This window comes from Tamandua tetradactyla, chromosome 17 (genome assembly GCF_023851605.1).
Source record: "Tamandua tetradactyla isolate mTamTet1 chromosome 17, mTamTet1.pri, whole genome shotgun sequence".
NCBI classification, from domain to species: domain Eukaryota; kingdom Metazoa; phylum Chordata; class Mammalia; order Pilosa; family Myrmecophagidae; genus Tamandua; species Tamandua tetradactyla.
This window is the reverse complement of record NC_135343.1, coordinates 26171794-26191520: the sequence shown is the minus strand read 5'-3', so window position 1 is coordinate 26191520 and position 19727 is coordinate 26171794. Positions and strand designations below refer to the sequence as shown.

Below are 19727 nucleotides of genomic sequence, written 5' to 3'. Positions count from 1 at the left end.
CTACCATTGCCCGCCCTGCCATTGAGTTTTATGGCTTTATTTTTGTAAGATTTTGTTTTGTACTGTTATGTGAAACAAAACTTTGACTATAAAATAGGATTCCATTGATCGTACCTTAAAATTATGAGCCCTCATTTGCATCCAGGCCCAATCTAGACCTCTCCAGGACTTGTCTTTGCTTAGGGCAAAACTTTTGAACCTTAGTTTATTTGTAATGTAGGATTTCTTCTTACTACTGTATTTTACAGTGTGCTGACCTACATATTCATGATAGATGTTTCTTTGCCAAATACTGCACCAACAACATCCCCTCGTGTCCCAGAGTTTACTGCTCGAATCCTAGAGAAACTGAAACCCCTTATGGATGTGGACGAAGAAATTCAGAACCATGTTATGGAAGAGAATGGAATTGGTGAAGAAGATGAACGAACTCAGGGCATTAAACTCTTGAAAACCAGTGAGTGACAAAAATTAATGGACTTTCTTGAAAACTGACTTTATTTTGATTGTCCAGTTCTATTTTGCATCTAAATTTTTTTTTAAGACTAATTATAAATAAAGACTTGCTCATCAGGTTTGAATATTGAATGTTTGTTTTAATTTGTATTCAGTGTAGGTATTTCATCTACTTAAAAATTTGATAATTTTTCCAATTCCCAGCCATGCACTCCCCCCAATTTTTTTTTGTTAATTCATACTTGGAGAGTATGTTAGATTAGTTGTCATGCTTTTGACAGCTCCTGTCATATTGCTGAGTCATTCACTGTCTAATTTACAAATAATACAAGTGATCTCTTTAGTAACAGAGTGGGTGACATTACATTACATTACATTAATAGGTTAGCATTAAAATATTGTCCTGTGTGCTTGTTTCCAAATAGTTTTGAAGTGGCTGATGGCCAGTGCAGGAAGATCCTTCTCTACAGCAGTCACAGAACAACTTCAGCTTTTACCTTTATTTTTTAAGGTAAGGTTATTACTGAAATTAAGAATTTATCTCCTTCTGACCTTCAGAAGGAATTTATATTTATTGTTTGGCTGATAGGTTTGAAGGTCATCTAAATATTAATAGACACAGGTGAGAGTGGTTGAAATAATTTTTTTAATATTAGATAAGTAAAAGCAGGATCTTGGCAGATACATGAAAATTTCATTGATAGTCAATCTCTGAGTAATAACAGTTTAGAAAAAAATACTGATAGCTAAGAGAAAAGCCACCATGAAATTTTTGAATATAGCTAATTCTGACTTTTTACCCAGTGTATAATAAATCTGAAAATTGACGTGTCCATTATGTTGTGTTTATTTTACAGCGTTAAGTGGTTCTTTAATTAATTTTAACAGATGTCTGCAAGAAGTAATTTTGTCTTTGGAATCATAATAATGACATTTAGATTTTATTTAAGTCATAATGTAAGGTGGATTTTAACTGCTTTAGTCAGAGGATGAAACTGATAAAACTAAAGTTACAGCTTGACTCATTGGTTGGTTTCCACATCATAGTTTGTAGTCATGATATGGTTGGCTGGAGTTAGGAAAACAATTTAGACTCCGAAGCCATGAGACTGGATGAAATCATCAAACGCAGTGAGTGTTGGTGGAGAAAAGAAGAGGTCCAAGGATTGAACCAGTGTTCAGAGGTTGGGGAGATGAGGAAGACAGAACAAAAATGGGGAAGATTAATTTAGAATGTCCTCCACAGAATGAACCATTTACAAGGACCAGATCATTGTCAGCTGTTTGAGGTTTAAAAATCAAGTTACATGTCTGATCATGCCTGTCAAAATGTAGTGAAGAGACCAGTGAAGAGTGGCTTATCTGTTGGCCCTGCCAATGCTTATTTTAATATATCTTAGTTGAAGTATTTTGATACTCAAAAGCACCGTCACGAAATGCTACCAAACATTCTAATTTCTTTCAAAATTGTGGAAAATTATATGAACTTTATTTTCTCTTGTTATTAAACAGAGAAATGCCTAATAAGAGAAAATTTGGAAAGTCAGGAAAAATTCATTAACTACTATATACCATTAGTTTTTTTTTTTCTGTGCCTCTTTTTTTCTTGAATTATTGTTAAGTTGCTGATTTAAAATCCAGAGCATTTATATTTATACCAGTGTGTATAGCAGCAATATTCCCAATAACCAAAAGGTAGAAACAACCCCAAGCATCTCTCAACAGATGAATGGAAAAGTAAAGTGTGGCAGATCCATACAATTGAGTATTCTTCAGCCATAAAAGGAATGAAGTCCAGATAACATGCAACAACATGAATGAACCTTGAAGACATTGCATGAAATAAGCCAGGCATAGAAAGACACATATCGTATTATCTTGTTTATATGAAATAACTAGAATAAGCAAAATTCGTAGAGATAGTAGAGGGAGTAAGAGAATCACAGCAGCTATTAGCCTCCTTTTTTTTTAGCAAGTAATCAAAATAGTAGATTTCTTTTCATGTGTGTAAATAGATAATAGGCATTATTTCCTATGTGGTGGTTACAATTTTATATCTAATTTAGTCTCTAGTAGTTGATATATAAGTTTGTTAGAATTGTTCATTAAGCACACAGTTGTGTTCAAACCCCACAACTCCTTGTCAAAGGAGCTATGTAATCATGGGCAAGTAATTCAGCTCCTCTGAACTTTTTCTCTTCATCTATACAGTTGGAATTATAATATTACCCAAATCCTAAGGATGTTGTGAGGATAAAAAGAGTTAATATTATATAACTCTCACTATCCAAATCTATGCATTGCTGAATGTTTTTATTCCCCGAATTCACATTAGCAAGTTGCAAGCATTCAGATTGCAAGGGATATTATTGCACTAATCTATTGGATTCCTAAATTGAGAGAGTTAAGGGATGCTTTATTCAAAATGCTTAGAGCAGTGTCAGGCACATAGTAAACACTATTAAAGTGGTTTTTGTTCATTCATTTCATAATGAAGATTTTGTATATATATTTTACACTTAATATTTTAATAGGACAGAATATCAGAAGTGAAATTGTCAGATCGGTTTCAGCTAACAGTGTTCAACTGTAGTCTTAAAAATGTTATTTGTCCTATCCCATCAAAAAACCCTTCAGGTATATATTTATATTTAATATATACTACAGGCCATAGTTTGGATATATTGTTAAATGAAAAAAGAAAGTGGAGCAAAATGTGTATTCTAACAATGTGAAATAACGTTGGATGTTGTGGTCACAGAGCAAATATATTTATGTAACGAAACAGAAAAAGAATGCAGTAAGATATTTTCAAGGATACTTAAACTAAGGATACTTAATTTAAATGTGAGTAGGTTGTGGATTATCTGTTATAACTTGTTTTATAACTTTGCCTTTGGAATAAGAGAAATACTTTAATAATAAACCAAAAGAAAAATCACTGAAAACCAAACACAAATAAATATACTTCACTGTATATATATGGTTGGTGGAATAAATATCTAGAATACTGACTTTTAAAAACACAAAAACTTACATGCCTTGTAGGATGTATCCTCAGTAAAAATATTGGTCTGATGTTAGTTACCATGTGTATTTTATGGTAAAGAGCAAATAATATGTGCCAAAAGGAACCAATATTTTCTGTGTGAGAGATAAGAGGTACAACATAAAAACCCAAGGAGTTAAATGAAATGTGGTAATCCTAAATTTGACTTGAAAATATCAGTATGAGTTCATGATATTTCATTTTACAATATTACCTTATTTCTTATCTCTGCCTGCCAAAAAAGCTAGAACCGCTAGCCCACCCAGTATCAGTGAAGACTCTTGATGGCCAGATTATGGTATTTAAATATCATTTCCCACTATGAGAAGCAGGTTCCCTTGGAAAAATAGCTGGTTTAGGACTGGAGCAAGAAGGGTAAAGGATGAACCAGGCTACTCTAGTGTCAAACCAGAAACCAAGGACCCAGGCTAAGACTCCTGAGATTGTGCTGAAGGAGCCAGGAGGCAATTTAAGAAGGCTCCTACTAGGCAAATAAGAAATGTGAGCACTGTTAAGAATTACATTCATTAATTACAATGAATATGTTGAAATTCGTTGATTCATAATGATACCTTAAAAAAAAACCTCCATTGTTTATTTTTGGAGGATAGGAGGGAAATTATCATCCTAAAGATTTTAAATATCAGGAAAGAATCTGCCTTTTCCTGTACAAACTAAACCTCAGCATTCAGACATACCTTGGAGATATTGCAGATTGGGTTCCAGACCACCACAATAAATTTTTTGGTTTACCAATGCATGTAAAAGTTATGTTTATAAAGTAGTCTATTAAGTGTACAATAGCATTTAAATAGTGTACATACCTTCTTTTAAAAATGTCATTAGTGAAAATTGCTAACTATCATATGAGCTTTCAGTGTATTGTTCGCTTTTTGCTGTAACTTGAGGCTATTTGATAGCATTTTACCCACTGTAGAACTTCTTTCAAAATTGGAGTCAGTCCTCTCAAACCCTGCCACTGCTTTATCAACTAAGTTTATATAATACTTTAAATCCTTTCTTGTCATTTCAACAGTGGTTCACAGCATCTTCTCCAGGAGTAGATTTCATCTCACGAACCCATTTTTCTTTGCTCATCCCTAAGAAGCAACTCGTCATCTATTCAGGTTTTATCATGTGATTGCATCAATTCAGTCACATCTTCAGCCTTCACTTCTAATTCTAGTTATTTTGCTGTATCTACCACATCTGGATTTACTTCCCCCATTAAAGTCTTGAACCCCTCAAAGTCATCCATGGGGATTGAACTCAACTTCTTCCTAATTCCTGTTGATATTTTGACCTCCCCCCATGAATCATGAGTGTTTTTAATGTCTGCTGGAATGGAGAACCCTTTCCAGAAGGTTTTGGTTTATTTTGCTTAGATTCATCAAAGGAATCACTATCTATGGCAGCCATAGCCTTATGGGAAATTTGCAGTGATAATTTCCTCCATTACTTTTTTTCCTCCTTTTCCCTTCCTTTGGAGACACCCACAACACGTATATTCATGTGCTTCATGTTGTCATTCAATTCCCTGAGTCCCTGCTCATATTTTTCCATTCTTTTCTCTTTATTTTCTTTTTTTAATTAAAAAAAAAATAACAACAGACATTCTTAACTTATGATCATTCCATTCTACATATATAATCAGTAATTCACAATATCATCACATAGTTGTATATTCATCATCATGATCATTTCTTAGAACATTTGCATCGATTCAGGAAAAGAGATAAAAAGACAACAGAGAAAAATTCACACATACCATACCTTTTACCCCTCCCTTTCATTGATCACTAGCATTTCAAACTAAATTTAACATTTGTTCCCCCTATTATTTATTTTTATTCCATATGTTCTATTCGTCTGTTGACAAGGTAGATAAAAGGAGCATCAGATACAAGGTTTTCACAATCACATAGTCACATTGTGAAAGCTGTATCATTATACGATCATCTTCAAAAAACATGGCTACTGGAACACAGCTCTACATTTTCAGGCAGTTACATCTTGACTAAATTTAATCGTTAAGAATAACCTCCAGGATAACTTCTCAACTCTCTTTGGAATCTCAGCCATTGACACTTTATTTTGTCTCACTTCACTCTTCTTACTTTTGATGTAGATTATCTCAGTCCCTTGATGCTGAGTCTCACTTCATTCTAGGATTTCTGTCCCACGTTGCCAGGAAGGTCCACACCCCTAGGAGTCATGTCCCACGTAGACGGGGAGGGTGGTGAGTTTGCTTGCTGTGTTGACTGGAGAGAGAGGCCACATCTGAGCAACAAAAGAGGTTCTCTTGGGGTGACACTTAGGCCTAATTTTACGTAGGCTTGACCTATCCTTGGTGGGGTTAAGTTTCATATGAACAAACCCCAAGATTTGGGGATCGGCCAATTGCTTTGGTTGTCCCCACTGCTTGTAAGAATATCAAGAATTCAACTTGGGAAAGTTGAATTTTCCCCCTTTCTCACCATTCCTCCAAGAAGACTTTGCAGATACTTTTTTATTCACTGTTCAAATCACTGGGATTTATCGGGGTATCACTCTGGACAAACCAACAAAATCTCATGCCCTGCTCAAGGTTCCATGTACTTATGGTGTTTGATTAAGCACTCTACATAAGTTATATTAGGAATTGCACTAGTCAAAATATAAATTTTGACCAAATAAACATTTTTTGCTTTAGTCTCACACATAAGTTAAGATTTAATACCATCTATTTTCAACACCTTGCCCTGCAGTAATGACATTCCTATGTTCTTCCTTATGCAAAAATATTTTTAAAATTTGTACATTTAGTCACTATCATTATATACTCGAGGCATTTCTGTATTATACCATTCAGTCTTTACCGTCTATCTTTTTTTTCTGATTTCATTTGTGCCCCAGCCCTCCTCCCTCTATACCATTCTCACATTCAGCTTCATTAAGTATTTTAATGTAATTGTATTATAGCTAGGTAGTATTGTGGTATCCATTTCTGAGTTTTTACAATCAGTCCTCTTGCACAATCTGTATCCCTTCAGCTCCAATTACCCGATGTCTTACCCTATTTCTATCTCTTGATGGTCTCTGTTACCAATGAAATAAATTCTCCAGGTTTATTCACTAATGTCAGTTCATATCAGTGAAACCATACAGTATTTGTCCTTTTGTTTCTGGCTAATCTCACTCAGCATAATGTCCTTAAGGTCCATCCATGTTGTTACACTTCATAACTTTATCCTGTCTTAAAGCTGCACAATAATTCATCGTATGTATATACCACAGTTTGTTTAGCCACCCCTCAGTTGATAGACATTTTGGCTGTTTCCATCTCTTCACAGTGGTAAATAATGCTGCTATAAACATTGGTGTGCAAATGTCCGTTTGTATCCTTGCCCTCATGTCCTCTGAGTAGACATGAGGGCAATTTTTCAGTTGTTGTTTTCTTGTTTCTTGACCTGCTAGTATGGTGCCTTCTCCCCCTCCCCCACCCTTAGGAGGGTCTACTTAGGTATTATAGACCCCAGTGGAATTTTCCCAGACCAAACTGGCCTCCTGTCAGGAGGAAAGAGTCATTTGCCTCAGTGTCCTTGAGGGTGGACCCAGCAGGTTGAAAGACTTTCCTGTGAAGTCTCTGGACTCTGTGTTTTTCCTATCCTGTCCAGTATGTGGTGCTTTTCTGCCTGTGGGTCTCTCCAGTGTAAGGTGATGCAGTACCTTTAACTTCAGCAGACTCTCTGTGCTGGGGGCATGGTGGAGACAGAGGAGAATTTGTAGGCTGGCTTTAATCATTTTGCTTTTCCAGATGCTGGGGTCTGAATTCCTTGAGAGAGGGATTCTACCTGAGCTGGGCCCCACCCCTCTTCTGGGGAAGGTATAGGCTCCAGAGAAGCTCTCAAACTAGCCTGTTTCTGCCTATGCCTGAGGCAGTGGAGCCTGAGAAGCCCTGCTGCTTTATCCAAAGAGTAATCAATCTGTAGAAACACAGCCACAAAAGAGAAAAAGAAAAATCCTATTCAGAGCAGAAACCCCTCAGTTTGTCAATCAAGAGCTTAAGTTGGTATGTTGCTCTGTGTATCTCCAGGTCCTGTGTGCCCCTTCCTTTCCTGTAGAGCCCAGACCTCTTCAGATCCAAAAAACCCTATTTTTTTTTCTTTTTTTTCTTTTTCTGTCAGCCCTGCCCCCTCTGCGCCAGGGCAGAAACAAGTGACCTCTGCTGTTACTCGAGTTTCTGCTGACCTGGGGGCCTGTTTTTAGTAGTCAGAATTTGTTAATGAATTTCACATTGGTGTTTGGTTGGGCTCAGCCCCTGCTGCTGGTAAAGTCCCTCTCCTTTCCCCTCTGGGAAGCAACCTGTGGGGGAGAGGCGCCGGCCAGTGTGGCTTGGGGAAATCACAGTTCTGGGGAGGCTCGCAGCCAGTTGAGCTGGTCCAGACTGGGGTACGCTGTGTGTCCGGTCACTGACATGGCCCCAGTAGTTGTTCTGTACTGTTCCTGGCTATTTACTAGCTGCTCTGGAGGGCAAACTAAATCCCACACCTCAGTAAGCCTCCATCTTGGCCTCTAAAAAAGCGATAGCCTTATGAAATGTATTTCTTTTTTTTTTTTGAAATGTATTTCTTAACTAATAAAATTAGAAAGTTGACTCCTTAATTCATGGGCTGCAGAACGGATGTTGTATTAGCAAGCATGAAAACATATTCTCATTGTACATCTCCATCAGAGCTCTTGGGCTAGTGGGTGCGTGACCAATGAGCAGTATATTTTGAAGGGAATCTTTTATTCTGAGCAGTAGGTCTCAACAGTAAACTTCAAATATTCAGTAAACCATGTCACAAACAGATGTGCTGTCACCTAGGCTTTGTTTTTCCATTTCTCGAGCACAGGCAGCATAGATTTAGCATAATTTCAAGGGATTTTGGGGATGCTAAATGAGCATTGGCTTAAAACTGTTACAAATTTTTGCATGAAGTCATTAGTGTGTTTTTAAGAGACCATATCAGAGATTCATAATAAAATATTCAAGGATAAAATATGTTTGGAACTTGCTTCACATAATTATATCGGAGAATAAAAGTGAGATGTGGACCAAATGAAACTCAAGATAAATTCCTCTTTGGTAAGCCAGTGATTGGTTCATGGGGATTCATTATACTATTCTCTGGTTTGAAATTTTCCGTAGTTGTTCACAATATGATTTGTTTCATGTAGGATACCTTTGTATTTGCCGCAGTTATTTTTCAATTTGTGGCTTTGGTTTGTTTTTTTTCCCACTAGATTGCCCCAGTGGAAAATGACAATAGCTACGATGAACTGAAAAGAGATGCAAAGTTATGTTTATCACTGATGTCTCAGGGCTTGCTTTACCCTCGTCAAGTGCCTTTGGTACTTAAGGTGCTAAAACAAGTAAGAGTATATAACTGTAAAATATTTACCTTTTTTATGGTTAGAATTTTGGTTTATCATTCTAAGAATTTCACAGAGTCAACTGCATTGCACATAGTAGCTCATTTTTGTTGTCATTTTGAATTTTCTTTCAGTATGAGAGATCATGTATTTATTGACCAAAGAAACAGACCCTAGATTCTGTTCATGGCTCTGCCACCAACTTCTATGACCGTGGGAAAGCTCCTCAAGTAAAAATTCTCTGTATACACAAAGAGCTGATTATTGAACCACCTTGGATACAAAGTACTCCTGAGGGAGGGGGTGATGATCCCTTTTACATCTCCTCTTTATTTTATTCACTTCTGTTTCTTGGTACTTACTGGAGACACCTATAATGATTGTATATTTTCTTTTCTTTTTTTCCCTTTCCCCTTTTATTTATTTTATTTTATTTTTTAAATTTTTATTGACAAAACAACATACAAACAGGAATATTCTTTTTTCTTTTCCTTTGGCTTAATACAACACAAATTATCTTGTATTTCTGTGGGTCAGGAGCCTACACAAGTCTCACTGGGCTAAAATCTAGGTGTTGGCAGGGCTGTATTCCTTTCTAGAAGCTCTGGGGAGGATCTGCTTTCTTGCTTTTTCCAACTTCTAGAGGCTGCACGCGTTCCTTGGCTCTTGGCATCTCCATCTTCAAAGCAAGCAAAGCCTGGCCCAGTCTCTCTGGTTCTGACTTTTCTGCCTCCCTTTTTCCCATTTAAGAACCCTTGTGATTATATTGGGGCCACCTAGATAATCCAAGATAATCTCCTTTTCCCCCTATTATTTATTTATTTTTAATCCATATGTTTTACTCATCTGTCCATACCATAGATAAAAGGAGGAACATCAGACACAGTTTTCACAATCACACAGTCACATTGCAAAAGCTATATCATTATACAATCATCTTCAAGAAACTTGACTGCTGGAACACAGGTCTACAGTTTCAGGCACTTCCCTCTAGCCTCTCTAATACACCTTAAACTAAAAAGGGGATATCTACATAATGCATTATGTAGTTATCCTCCAGGATAACTCTTGACTCTGAAATCTCTCAGCCACTGACACTTTATTTTGTCTCATTTCTCTCTTCCCCCTTTTGGTCGAGAAGGTTTTCTCAATCCCATGATGCTGAGTCCTAGCGCATTCTAGGATTTATGTCCCACGTTGCCAGGAAGGTTTATACCCCTGGAATTATGTCCCACGTAGAAAGGGGGAGGGCAGTTAGTTTGCTTGCTGTGTTGGCTGAGAGAGAGATTGGCCGCATCTCAGCAACAAAAGGGGTTCTCTGGGGGTGACTCTTAGTCCTCATTTTAAGTAGGTTTAGCCTATCCTTTTCAGGGATAAGTTTCCTAAGAACAAACCGCAAGATTGAGGGCTCAGTCTGTTGATTTGGTTGTCCCCACTGCTTGTGAGAATATCAGGAATTCTCCAAATGGGGAAGTTCTTGCTCTTTAGACACCTACAGTGATTGTATGTTTTCTGACTGCATTGTTAATAAATTGTTTGCTCAGCTTTATCCAGGTCCTAGTCCTACAGTTCCATAATACAAAAATGGACATGTTCCCATGATTGTCAGATTTTAACTTTACCACAGAAAAATATTTTTTAAAGTCCCACATTCTAATTTTCATAATAGAATTTAGTAGCTCTCAATCTATGCTTTCAAGACCCTATTTGCCACTGCCAAAAGTAAAATGAAATAATGTGCAACCTTCTGAGGAATTACTGAGAAAGGATAATACTGGTTTTCATGAGATACTTACTAGTGGGTTGATAATGAAAGTCAAATTTGTCAGCCTAAAACAAAGCATAGACAGAATGCTATTAAAATTGCTTAAATACTGTGAAGAGACATTAATTATGACGTTTTCTAAAATTACTTTTTATCTAAATATTCCTTTACCTTTGCTATCAGCCATTAATACATTCTGAACACTTTTGCCTGAGATCGCTCATGCAACCTCTTATTTAGAAGGAAAATCTAGCTTGCCCTAACTGTACTTTTGAAAAGATAATGAATTAAAATATTGCATTAAAAAAATGTAATGTCATTGTCATCTCATGTTCTTGTCAGCAGTGTTTCACTATTTTCATCCTTGCTATTTACTTCTCATTCACAGACAGCAAGAAGCAGTTCTTGGCATGCTAGATATACAGTATTGACCTACCTCCAGACAATGGTATTTTATAACCTCTTTATTTTTCTAAACAATGAAGATGCAGTTAAAGACATTAGGTGGCTGGTTATAAATCTTTTGGAGGATGAACAATTAGAGGTAAAATATAAGTCATAGCTAAGTCAAGATTTAATAAATTTCAAGAAATTCACATGGTGCTCCTTTGAAGTATTTGTACACTGATAGGATGTGATGTATTTAAAGCATAAATTACTGAAAGTAACTTTCTTTTTAATGTAGCCCTCTGTGAATAGTTTGATACCTTAATGATTGTGTTTTATAGTAGAAATAGAAAAATTGGGTTTATTCTTGTTCTGGCTTCTCTTTGCAGTTGGGCAAATAACTTTTGCATCCATAGGAAACTGGGGATGGAAATTTCTCCACCTCCATAATCTATTCACTTTGCCATCTCACTTCCTTTATTCTAGATCACATGTAGATTTGGGTGCTTCCAGACCGGTTATAACAGCTCTGAGAGGCTTCAATTAAAATTTTACAGCTATGAATAATTTTATTTTTAATAGTTTTTCCTTGTTTTTTTTTTTTTTTACTAAAGTAATGGAAATGAAAAGGTAAAAATCACAGAAATCGTGCCTATATTAAAATTTACTGTTCCTAGAATTTATTTTAGAATATTTTTATAAATTATGTCAAAATTTGCTTGCATTAGTAGGCTTAAGCATTTCTGAATGTTTTAATAAATTCTGTGTCTAAAAGACCCAACATAATAGCTTTTTAAAAATGTAATACTGAATATCAGTAATAATTTGCTAAATCCCATTCATCATAGTATTAAATAAAACTTTGTAATAACCTAAATTTAAAATATTGAAAGAAAACCTTTTTGGTTTTAAATGAAAAGTTTTAGAAGTGGAGGGAGATTGCATGATTTGTGGATTGGAGAGCTAAATATATCTTTTTCTTCAACTTAACTTAAAAAAGAATATAATTATAGCATGTACAGTTTGACACCTAGAACAAAATGTCTCAGAAACAGATACTACTAAAAAATACCATCCCCTTCCATTTTTCTTTTAAATTACTTTGAAGTGCATTTTGAATATTTATATGAATTTTGAGTAGAGATGACTTTCTAAGCCTTTAAATAGATGTCAAATAAAAAGAGCAGATGAATTTTAGAAACTCATCAATTTAAATGAGGACACTCCCTAAGAAAATATTCTGCAATACAGAAAACATTACCTGAATTAAGAATATTTTGCAGCATCTTTTATAGTATGGAAAAGTTGAAAACATTTAATCAGTAGTTAAATATAAAAGTAAATCATGGTATATAAGCTTCATAGGCAATGATACAACCAAGTGTTAAGTAGTAAAACATTTTATATTTCATGTAATAGTGTAATGAAAGTAGCATAAAATGCTGTGTATGTACCCAGGTGACTAAAAGTGTGTAAAACAGGAATATGGAAAAGAAAAAAAAAAACCTTTTGAAGGACTATTGAGCAAAAAATTTAAGTGTTTTTTCAAAATTTTTTATTTATATATAAGATAATGTAACTTTTTATGGCCTATTTTTTTCTTACCCAAACTTGAGTTCCCATTCTAATTTGAAAGAAATAGAGGGTATAAATCTCTGGTGCATGCCAATTTTAGAAATTGGATTGTCCTGCATTTTTGTTTTCAAAAAAAACAACAGCATTAAAAGATGTAAAACCTATGAAAAAGTGATATTAATGTCAGGATCCAACACTGCTTTTAAAGTTAGAACCCTGAATATAAGAACTTTTAGTCATTGTGGAATATAATTTATAAAAAATTTTAATTTTTCATAAAATAGTTCATTTACCTTCTCTAACCCTACAAGCAGTGGCTTTTGTCCATTTTAAGGTCACACACCCTTTGAAAATCTGATGAAATCTTTTATCAAGAACCTGCAGAAGAACAAATGACTTAGGATCTCAGCTCTAATAGAAGTGATTATCTCATCTCTACAGGTTCGAGAAATGGCTGCTACCACCTTAAGTGGTCTGTTACAGTGTAACTTCCTTACCATGGATGGTCCTATGCAGATTCATTTTGAGCAACTTTGCAAAACAAAACTACCTAAGAAAAGAAAACGAGACCCTGGGTCTGTAGGAGATACCATTCCTTCTGCAGGTAACATTTCTGGTAGAAAACACCCTTATCCTTTTTGAGAAATAAACCAGATTTATTCAACGAATATTTATTGATTAGTTGTCCAGGGCTGTGCTAAATAGTGGGATTAGTGGCCCTTATTTTAAATCAAGCAATCCCCCTTTTTAACATACACACACACACCCCCAGGCTAAATAAATAAAGTTATTCCTAAATAGTTATTTTGGTGGGTCTAAAAGATACAATTTTAGAATCTATAACTGGTGCATTAGATGCGCAAAGAGAAAAAACTCTTAAAAGCACCTTTTATTTGGAAATGAGAATATTCTGCACTTTGCTAGACGTTTAGTGAGAGAAGAATCATTACAGAAATTTCCAATCTTACTGAGCATAAAAGAGACAAAAGATAATACAAGAGACTACCATACTGGGTTTCAAGTGAAATGTAAAGGTTATTATAAAGAAGCATCTGATCTTGGCACTGCTAACTCCAAACTCACAAAAATAATAGAAATATATAGAAAGATTATTAGCAAGTAGGCAAGCTTAATGAATTTGTAGGAAGTTCTTGAAATATCAGCTCTGAGGTGATGATTATATTATGGTCTTAATTATGTATCATATAGTTACCTAATAGCAAATTCAAATAAAATACTATTTAATGTACATTCTAGTACCTTTCTTGAAAACCACAGTTTTTAATAACTACCAAATTATTTTTGTTTTTCTTTCACCAGAGGCATTGTTTACAATTTTGACTTCAGATTCCCTTTTTCTTACTTTCAACTCCCTGTCCTCCATATTTCGTGTGCACATGTGTAACACAAACACTTGCTTTAATTGAGAAACCATAAAATTTGAAAGTGCTTTAATGTATCATACCACTAAAGAATGCATAGGGACCTTAAGAGTACAGACACTTGGCAGTTTCATGTTTTAAGAAATATAGACGTTCTTCAGATATGGAATGTTTACTAAGTTGGTGCATGTTCTGTGAGGTAGACTACAATAAAATGCAATCTAATTTTGACTTTGATTGTTTTAGGATCTAAGGATTATATCTTTGCAAAGGACATATAAATTTATCAGAAAGTAAGCTGTGTTTTAGCCAACATGACACATTCCTGGCTTAGGCACCGTTAACGCTGTTACTGAGGAATGGTTTTAGGGTATCTTGAGAAATTCCTAAAAACAAGGTTATTTTGAGTTTGCCTCAAAACCAAGTTTTTGGTGTGTATAAATGTAGATTCTTTTTTTGGGGGGGGTGTAGATTCTTTTTTTTTATTAATTTTTTAATTTTGTTTAAAATACCAAAAAACACCAAACAAACACAAATATTCTTAACTTTTGATCATTCCGTTCTACACATATAATCAGTAATTTACAATATCATCACATAGTTGCATATTCATCGTCATGGTCATTTCTTGGAAAATTTGCATCAATTCAGAAAAAGAAATAAGACAACAGAAAAAAATTCATACATACCAGACCCCTTACCCCTCCTTTTCATTGATCACTAGCATTTCAAACTAAATTTATTTTAATGTTTTTTCCCCCTAGTATTTATTCTTATTCCATATGTGTTACTCATCTGTTGATAAGGTAGATAAAAGGAGCATCAGACACAAGGTTTTCACAATCACACAGTCACATTGTGAAAGCTATATCATTACACAATCATCTTCAAGAAACATGGCTACTGGAACAGAGCTGTACGTTTTCAGGCACTTCCCTCCAGCCTCTTACATCTTGACTAACAAGATAATATCTATTTAATGCGTCAGAATAATCTCCAGGAAAACCTCTCGACTCTGTTTGGAATCTCTCAGCCACTGACACTTTATTTTGTCTCATTTCACTCTTCTTACTTTTGGTCGAGAAGGTTTTCTCAATCCCTTGATGCTGAGTCTCAGCTCATTCTAGGATTTCTGTCCCACGTTGCCAGGAAGGTCCACACCCCTGGGAGTCATTTCCCAGGTAGTCGGGGAGGGTGGTGAGTTTGCTTGTTGTGTTGGATATAGATTCATTTTAAATGCAGAATTTACACATTTAAAGCAGGCATAATTGAAAATATTTTATTTCACTATACAAGTGCAATAGAGAACAGTAAGCTTTTTTGTACATACCTTCCTGTTTTCTTTGCAGAATTGGTCAAACGCCATGCTGGGGTGCTAGGACTTGGTGCATGTGTTCTTTCTAGTCCTTATGATGTTCCCACCTGGATGCCCCAACTCCTTATGAATCTCAGTGCACATCTGAATGATCCTCAGCCTATTGAGGTAAATTTGTTCCTTGTTAGCTTCATTGCACATATAATACCAAGGATATTTTGTTTTATACTAATAATTTCTTAAACATTGAACCTTCTTCCATAAAGCTACTGCCTCTGTCAAGGCCAAGTCTTTTGACCAATAATTATTGAAATCTTGCAGAGACCTTACTCCCATGTATATTTTTGGGAGCTTTTGGTAGTAAGGAAAGTACTGTAGTTTCTGTCCCTCTAGTCTAATGGCAGTAAAGCATTGCCATTACTGTTCATATAGTTTTATTTTCAACTTCTGTTTTTCTACTGTTATGTATCTGGCAAGTATCTGTTAAACAGGAAATTGTGGTGCAATTAATTTACTAGTGATCACCTATGTTCCTAAGATAAGCAAATCATAAGACCTATGAATTTGTCCCTCTTTTCTTTGGTAAATAAATGTAAGTTTATATTAAAACTAGATTTATAACATAGATGTAAGTTTAAGTGATTTATTCTAAAATGCAGCTTTGTGATTCTAAATAGTATGTTTGGCTTTGAGAAGTGAGATTGGCTGGTTGGTATTGTAGGACTTTGGAATGTCTGAGATCTGGGATTTAGAGGGATTTGTTAGTTAAAGGTATACTAAACATAACCCTGCCTGTTTGGAGGGGTTGAATTATGTGTGGGTTGCCTCTTCCACAGATGACTGTAAAAAAGACCTTATCCAATTTCCGAAGGACACACCATGACAACTGGCAAGAACATAAACAGCAATTCACAGATGACCAGCTACTTGTTCTCACTGATCTCCTTGTGTCACCATGCTATTATGCATAGAAGGGTAAGTCAGCAAAATTGTGAATCTTAACAAAGCCTGACATCCTCAGCCATTGGTTTGTTCTCATTATGTCATTCGTTAGGTGACGGGAAGTGGGTACTTGATAAGTTTTTTCTTTTTTCTGACATTCTTACATGTCATTGTTTAAAGATGTATCTTTTGGTACATGTCTTTGTAAGCCATGGCTTTGCTATGGCCAATGGCAAAAGGTTCCCAGTGAATGTTTCCTTATTTCTTTCGGAGTTAAGCAGAGAATCGATGTGACTGTTAGGTAAAAGAAAATAAGAGGCTGGAGGGAAGTGCCTGAAATTGTAGAGCTGTGTTCCAGTAGCCATGTTTCTTGAAGATGATTGTATAATGATAATAGCTTTCACAGTGTGACTGTGATTGTGAAAACCTTGTGTCCGATGCTCCTTTTATCAACAGACGAGTAAAACATATGGAATAAAAATAAATAATAGGGGGAACAGATGTTAAAATAAATTTAGATTGAAATCCTAGTGATCAATGAAAGGGAGGGGTAAGGGGTATGGTATGTATGAATTTTTTTCTGTTGTCTTTTTTCTTTTTCTGAATTGATGCAAATGTTCTAAGAAATGATCATGATGATGAATTTGCAACTATGTGATGATATTGTGAATTACTGATTATATATGTAGAATGGAATGATCATATGTTAAGAAAGTTTGTGTTTGTTGTATTTTTTTAAATTAATAAAAAGAAAAGAAAAGAAGAAACCATATTATTAGTTGCTTCGTGAGTGTTTCCTGGGCATTTTGTTTTGCACTGATGGCTTTGGGTTCTACACAGATCTGAGGACATTTTATGTGGATTCTTAATTACTTATAACCCATTTTGTATTAATTAGGGAGGACTCAGAGACTTTCTATTGGTATAGGAAGAATAAAGGAAATTTCATTTTCTGTGCTTTTAGAGTTGAATGTCCTATTGCCTAATTGAAAATTTTTTCTTCCCTGATACAGATGAGTAGTCCTCACTTCGGGCTCTTTTCATCAAAAATTCCAGATCCTCAGGTCCCATCTGTGGTGGCTCTCTGCAGGTTTTTAAACTCTACTCCTGTTGAGCTCTCATCGTTTTGGTGGTTTCTATATTCGGTCTCATTAGTCTGCGTTCCACAGTTTCTCAGCTGCCATTTGATTTCCTAACTTCTCCGGAAGTGTTTTTGCAGAATATTGATCACTTTTTCTTTGAGGCACCTGACAAAGCTACAAAGTCTCTGATGAGAAATAATTACTTAGTATGATCATGGCATCCAAGACCAGAGAGTCTAGGAGCTCATTAAGAAACAGTTTACTTGGAATGGAGGACACCCACCTGTACCTGCCTGTAATGCAGGTCCTGTCATTTCATTCATCTCAGATTATTTTCATTTCTTTCCAAATGGCTGTTGGGTTTAGATGGTAGTAGGGCTGTGGATCATAAATCTGAAGCCCCGAGAGAGAGAGCCTTGGGTTTGGAGAGCCATGAAGAGGGAAGGAAAAGAGGGCAAGTTTGAACCTATACAAGGACCTGATGTGATGGATTGCTCGACCAAGACATGGGATTAAAAGTCTGTGTCCATGTGCTTCCTACAGACTGGAGTTTTTGGTGCTGAATAGAGTCAGTTGCTGAAAAATTGGGGGGTTGGTGAATAAATTTTTGATTGATCTGTGTGTATACAATGTGTGATTTTGAAAATAAACAGCAACAACAATAAAAACCCTGACTTGTTGATTTTTACCTGTATTCTTTGCAAATATTATTTTACCCTCTTTGAAAACTGTTATACTTCACGTAAATGGAAGATTGCTGAGTTTGTGGAAATTCTGTAATTTTTTTCCTTCTGTTTCTTTTTTCTTTTTCTTTTTTGCCTGCTGACTTGTTGAGAGACTAATAAGCCTTGATATTTAATTGACTTTAATATATGTTACATAGATGTAAAACACTGTATAAACTGTAGAGATAGCATTGGCAAGACTTTGTACAGATTGCAACCTTTTACACAACACCATTGTGTAATTAATTTGTAAAGATTCCCATGTAGCTCTTTATTATAGTGATTTTTGGCTTTTGTACCAATTGAATGCCTTTTTTGTGTGTGTTTTTAAATTATTTTCTTGATCTTTTCATGTTATAAAAGCTGAGATGTGGGGTTTTTAAGTTCATTTATCATTAGAGTGTCTGGATTTTTATGTGACTTTTTTGTATGCATCTCTAAATGCTAACACCACAAGTTTGCCTATGACACGTTTATAGAATGCAAGGTATCTTCTAGGTTGAAATAATTCACGGTTGGTGATTGTCATCTTGCAACACACCTTGTACAGTCTTCCTTAAAGGAGCACTACAGTATATTTTTAGTATCTACCTGCTGAATGACTCAATACAGATCTAAGCACAGCAGTGGTCCTGGTACAGTATTTAAGTGTCAGCATCCACAGGTGTGATCCCCCTGTATAGAGTAGTGCCAAACTGATTATTTCAATTGTGTACCTAGTTTAAAACACAATAAATGGATTGTTTTTAACACCTGGTTTCTGTCTTAATTAAGGGAAGATAGTACTGTAGACAGTGACTTTTGTGAAGTTTTTCCCTAATGGGTTCTTTCTAAAGCCATACATATGGATCTATGAATTTATGCCCTCTGACACCAAAATAAGCCCTGTCTAGTACCTACTAGCCATATGTGAATTTACATTTAAATTAAATCAAAAGTCACCTCCATAGTCTCACTAGCCACACTTCACCTACTCAGTCTCATGTGGCAAGTGCTTACCTACCACAGTGAACAGCACAGATGGATGTTTCCATCATCGTTGAAACATCTGTTGGACAGCACTGAGCTAGATGATTTGGTTTTCAAATTGATGTTCCCAAAAATCATGTGGGGATTTGTTAAAATGTAAATTTTGATTCATGCTTCTAGATACAATATCAATATGGTCCTGGGACCACAGTTTGTGTAGTGAGGCTTTACATTATATTGGCCACTTGAACTTTTTCCTAAATAAACTGTAAAAACTATACCCTTGCAATTGCCAAACAGGGAACTTAAAAAAAAACACAAGACACTGAGGCCTAAATAGAAGCTCCATGATGACTGAGTTTTGTAGCCAGGGTTGAAAACCGCTGGTGACAGCTCTGGAGTCCTATTGTGGAACCAAAACCATGTTCCTTAATCTGAACTTTTAACGTGTTCTTTCTGTGTTTCTGAAGCCAGGTTTGGAGGCTACATATTAAATCTGGCTGCAGTGCAAGTGGTGGAGAGTGCAGTAGAAGTGATTGGAAATTTTTCTTCAAGTTATTTCTTAATTCTGGTAGCATGGTCAGTTCCTGGATTGAATTCGATTTCATGATTGATCCAGCTCTCTTGTCTTTCTCTTGATGAAAGCACAGGAAACTGGGAAGAAAAAGTACATAAAAATCAAA

General features: G+C 35.5%; 1 protein-coding gene across 2 annotated transcripts in view; it reads left to right on the top strand.

Annotated features, from left to right (window-relative positions):
• Window positions 1-18044, top strand: part of PSME4 (proteasome activator subunit 4) — a 92437-nt gene extending 74393 nt beyond the window's left edge. For both annotated transcript variants that reach the window (XM_077134221.1, XM_077134220.1), the window contains 8 exons: window positions 249-457; window positions 882-967; window positions 8774-8902; window positions 11056-11211; window positions 13071-13233; window positions 15361-15494; window positions 16163-16301; window positions 17282-18044. In XM_077134221.1, coding sequence (XP_076990336.1) covers window positions 249-457; window positions 882-967; window positions 8774-8902; window positions 11056-11211; window positions 13071-13233; window positions 15361-15494; window positions 16163-16297 — 1012 coding nt within the window. In that variant the 3' untranslated portion in view covers window positions 16298-16301; window positions 17282-18044. The remainder of the gene's footprint in view (window positions 1-248; window positions 458-881; window positions 968-8773; window positions 8903-11055; window positions 11212-13070; window positions 13234-15360; window positions 15495-16162; window positions 16302-17281) is intronic.
• Window positions 18045-19727: the final 1683 nt, after the last annotated feature.